We start from the raw sequence: 4957 nt of genomic DNA, 5'->3' as shown, positions 1-4957 counted from the left end.
AAAAAATATCTTCGTCGTCATCAGCCATGGGAAGTCCACTGGTGATGACAGCCCTCATCTAACGACTTCCAGGCCGAATCGGCATGTATCCACGCAATTATTTATAGAAACATCGACATCATGTCTTCAATTTTTTATGATCAATTGGTCTCTCGTTCGGAACCTGATATGATAGGACTGGTCAAATATTTGTCGAAAATCGCATCAAATCCTGTCATGCGTAATAGTAACACTTTGTATTCAAATTGCCTTTTGTTTTATTAATAATTCGATCGAGTATCATAAAGTGTGAGCATTTAATGTATGCAAAATCGACTCGCCGTTTAGTATAAAAGAGTTGGTGATGTGTGATGCGGTACAGTCGCCTATCGCTATCCTTCAGCTTGACAACCCACCTTCACCAAACCCAAACACCATGAGATCCGTGAGTATTACAATACTATTTACAATGTTTAATAATATTTTCATTTTTCTAATTTGCTATTTCCATTTAAATATTAATTTCAATGCCTTTCTTTTTCTTTGACAAATAATATCTTCTTTATAATTAGCTTCTAATTAATAGCATAATGAATTTCACTGATGTATAGTACCAATGATTGCATTCCGTTGGATACATATAACCTTTTAATAGGTAAATGCTATAATGTAAATTTAAGGAAAGCTTATTAAGGTGTTTAGAGATTTTTTCCTTATACATACAAAAATGCCTAGTAAAATAATGACGTAAGTTGACCACAAGCGGTCACAAATAAAGGCTCTTAACCACTATTGACACGGCTGCGGCACACCCTGGACACGTACACGATTGCGTTAACTTTTAGATCAACATATCTTTACATTTTAGTGTTTTCGGATGTGTGTACCTGCAATAGGCGTGATACATAAGCTCGAGAAATTTGTGTACTAATTGCATCTTTGCCTATCCCTTTGGAATGAAATGTAAATGTATTCACATGTATAATACACACTCATCTAAAACAAAAATTTAAAAACCAAATTTAAAATGCGTATCAAATTCATTAGTAATAAAACTATTGTATTATATTTAGATTCCGTCCATGTGTCTCAATAAGGATTGAATATTAGATGAGATGATCTCGTAAGTGAATCTTCGGAATCTAAAACAGCTTCACTGCCTTGACATTTGGAAACTATAAATACCTGTTTACTAAAATAAAAATAGTCGATATGTCATGGTGATTATGGTTCAATCTGGTAATTTGATGAACATGGATTTTTATTTGTGTCCGATGCTAACATTGGCATGATGAGAATCAGTGACCTTCATGATGACGAGAATAGTAAAGTAGCATTTCGGTTAGTCAATGAAGATGACGAGCAGTAGACTAGCGACTTGCAAATCAAATGGTATCAAACTTTTCCCTTATCACGAACTGGCAAAATTCCTCTGCTCTTTGATAAAACTAAGCCACTGTAGAGCGGCGATAGCCAAATTAGGTGTGGAACAAACTGCTGAGACGAATGTTCGCAGGTTCAATTCTCAAGGGTACACAACTCTGACTATTCTAAAATTATGTAGGTATTCTTTGTGAAATCACTTGTTTTAACGGTGAAGGAAAACATCGTGAGGAAACCTGCATACTTGAGAATTTCTTTATAGAAATTTCGAGGATGCGTGAAGTCTATCAATCCACACTAGGCCAGCGTGGTGGATTAAGGTCTTATCTTAGTAGTAGAGGAGGCCCGTGCCCAACAATGGGACAGTATATACAGGGCTAATATTATTACATTTTGTTCTGCAGATGATTGTCATCGCCCTCTTCGTCGCCGTGGCTGCCGCCGTCCCGGTTGACCCCAAATCCGCCGTCGTGGTTAGCTACGTCAACGAGAACATCGGAGTCGACGGATACAAATTCGGGTAAGTGCTGCAACCGTTCACATTTTTATTATACATTAAGAGATAAGAGAGCAAGTCACGCCCCGATTTGGGACTATCCATGAACAATAGCAAATACTGCGGTCACCTAAATAGAGGTCAGATGGTCAGTAGGAGTTATATGTAATGTAGATGAGATCAGCACCTCTTGTACGCTTGTTTGAAATAGTATTAATAAAGACATAGTTCTGATTAATCTTTGTATGGGTCTTTGAACAGCGCCCCGTGAGTGCAAAAATTTTGACTTAAAAAAATTGGGAGCGTGTAAACTTTGAATAACAAACCCTGAACGTATGGGAATCGGCAGCTTGCATTTTTTTATCGACTCCAAAACAGGAGATCATTGTGTATTATTTATATTAATTACCTCATGATTCATAGTATTGTCAAAAGACTATAGATATAATTATTAAAAAAAACTTACTCGATACGAATACTTGGCACAATTCCTTATTGTTTGAGTAGGTACAGTTCTGAATATGCGTGTTTGTTACAGTTATGAGACCAGCGACGGCAAGTCCGCCCAGGAATCCGCTGTCCTCAAGAACGTCGGCTCTGAGAACGAAGCTCTTGAGGTCCAAGGCCAGTACTCTTACGTCGGCGACAACGGTGTCACTTACCTCGTCAAGTACATCGCCAACGAGAAAGGATTCCAGCCCGAGGGTGCCCATCTTCCCGTCGCCTAAACAACCGATCTAGTCCAAACTGACACCGCATGGATATGAGAATTCTTATATCCATCTTGCACATATAGCGATAAGGATAGCGAATAAAATGTCTTACTGATTTAATATAGTCGTATCATTTCATCCTTTAGTAGAGTTTCAGTACGCGCACAGCAAAGTTACTCCACGGCACTGGATGTTACGAGGAGTGGAGTTCAAATAGTGTCGACTGATGAGATGATTATCCTTATCAGTCAATACAAATTAATTTAAACTGGATATACACAGTCTGATTCCAGAACGCGACATATGTGGGCAACTATGTCGGGTTTTACACTTTGTATGGTCGCTAAGGTCTTAGGTAAAGCCATATCGTCGCTTCAGTGCTTGTTTTCATTGCCATAATATAAGGGCCCGTTTCATGATGGTTCACTAAACGTTACTGTCGAATATATTATAAGGCGACTAAATACAAAAGTTCAATCTCTCTAATATATGGTAGCCAAAAGAATATACATAAATATACATACACAGGTGTATAATAATTACTTCAAAATTATGTAACAGGCTCTAAAAGACTTCCACTTGTCTCCATATATCGATTTTGCAAGATTAAAATTATTTTGAATATTTCGCTGAGATCATCAATTACTCAAGAGCAAATTGTGTTTTCCCGTTAAGATGAGGAAATCAAGAAGCTAATAACTCTTTTTAAAATTTCTCTTTCTTTAATAATAATATAGAAAAATAGCGATAGTTACTGAACGCAAAAATAGTTGGATGGTTTTGGATGAAATTTGGCACAAAGTTAGACCATGTCCTGCATCCACATAACAATAATAAATCGCAATGATTACATAAAGCTTGTTTTGATTGGTCTCTTTTAGGCGACCGATTTGGAGATAGCAAAAGAGATTATAAAAGCGATAGACGACATTGCTAAAGAAAATTACAGATTAACGCCTTTGGAACGTTAGACTTCAAAGCACCCAAGTCTCAACTCGTTACAAAAGCTCCAGAAGGCTCCAGGTGAAAGCTCTTTGTGTGTAACAATCCATTAGCGCGTATCACACGAGGTGGCTGCACTCACCTAGATCAAAGTTAATCAAAGGAAAAACCACAAAAGACCCAAAAAGCAGTTCCATTGTGGCAAATGGTGCTACCACGCGGCAACGCTGCGGATGTTGCTCTACTTTAATAATATTTTTTTTCTGGGGCTTAATAAACTTTTTAACTCGGCAAATACTTTTTGATATTTTTTTTTTATTTATACATAAATAATAATGATTTATAATTTTTTCTTTATAATAAAGTCATATATCGACGCTCGAAAGACTAATTGACTTAAACGACTTTTTTTTTGAATAATTTTAACTAGGTTAAAAAACTTAGAAAGTGCTGATTTTAAATAGGTATGAAACTTAGTGTTAATAAAAAATGTTGCTATGATTTTTTTAAATATTTGCTAATTGTGTGCTAACATGCACTTTTCCTGAAAGATATGGATAAACGGTAGGTCATGGCAAAATAGAGGTTCCCTGTTTAAATCTCCTTTCACCGTTAAATGAATAAGTAATAATAACTATGATAAGTTCAATAAGTCAGAGGTCGGACTACCTTGGGTTCGCTTTAATAATAACCACAATATTCCTGTTTTGAACTTACTCATTTTTTCAAAATAATTGCAGTAACAGTTGCTACGATGTTAACAAAATCTTGATAATTTAATAACAATCCATATATTAATACGTGAAGAAAAAATTTGGTATCCCTTTTTAAGCACATTGCGCGCACAAAGGAGTGAGATTTGACATGATAATTATCAAAGTTCATATAAAAAAGTGCATAAAAAAATAATTTATGTATATATTACAAATACATTCAAGTAGCGATCGATTTTCAACCAACGGACGATCACTAGTACAAATAATAATAAACATTGCAATTACATTGTTTATATTTTGTTACAGTAAGTGAATTTACTATTTGCTATAAGTAGAGCATATTTTTTTCGTATCACACGCGCGTAGATCACATCTCTGCACAAAGACGCTTTGATACTGAGGTGCTAATGCACCGCCTTACCTCTGTAGACGTAAAGGGATTTTACGGCACATTTCTATGTTACCTACGAACTGTCTTATTTAATGATGGTTTGCTGGTGGTAGGATATATTTTATATCCAGATAGCGATCACCGTACACAAGTTGTCAAAACCCGCCCTAGTGGTCCTAGTTAATGTGTCGCGTTTCGGGATCAGTCTGTGTATATCCGACTCCAATAGGCCGGCATAATTGTGTCAACTGTTGAGGGATAATCATCTCTCGTCAGTCGACATTCCACTTAAAATCAGGTGTAATGGAGTTACTTCTCCGTGCACGCATATAAAAAA

The 4957-nt window shown here is 36.2% G+C and overlaps 1 protein-coding gene across 1 annotated transcript; it reads left to right on the top strand.

The window, feature by feature from the left end:
- Positions 1 to 321: 321 nt before the first annotated feature.
- Positions 322 to 2691, top strand: LOC115448141 (flexible cuticle protein 12). The gene is made up of 3 exons (XM_030175456.2): positions 322 to 424; positions 1767 to 1882; positions 2397 to 2691. The coding sequence occupies exons 1-3, from the start codon at positions 344 to 346 to the stop codon at positions 2584 to 2586; spliced, it is 387 nt and encodes a 128-aa protein (XP_030031316.2). The 5' UTR covers positions 322 to 343; the 3' UTR covers positions 2587 to 2691.
- Positions 2692 to 4957: the final 2266 nt, after the last annotated feature.

The sequence above is a fragment of the Manduca sexta genome, chromosome 20, assembly GCF_014839805.1.
Source record: "Manduca sexta isolate Smith_Timp_Sample1 chromosome 20, JHU_Msex_v1.0, whole genome shotgun sequence".
Taxonomy (NCBI): domain Eukaryota; kingdom Metazoa; phylum Arthropoda; class Insecta; order Lepidoptera; family Sphingidae; genus Manduca; species Manduca sexta.
The sequence above is the reverse complement of the archived record's forward strand: the minus strand, read 5'-3'. Positions and strand labels throughout refer to the sequence as shown.

What these genes read in the sequence shown, in the direction of transcription:
- LOC115448141 (XM_030175456.2), top strand. Translation starts at nt 344, where the DNA reads ATGTGTGATGCGGTACAGTCGCCTATCGCTATCCTTCAGCTTGACAAC. An exon ending in ACCCAAACACCATGAGATCC is followed by an intron (nt 425 to 1,766) that starts GTGAGTATTACA and finishes TTTGTTCTGCAG; the next exon opens with ATGATTGTCATCGCCCTCTT. An exon ending in GTCGACGGATACAAATTCGG is followed by an intron (nt 1,883 to 2,396) that starts GTAAGTGCTGCA and finishes TGTTTGTTACAG; the next exon opens with TTATGAGACCAGCGACGGCA.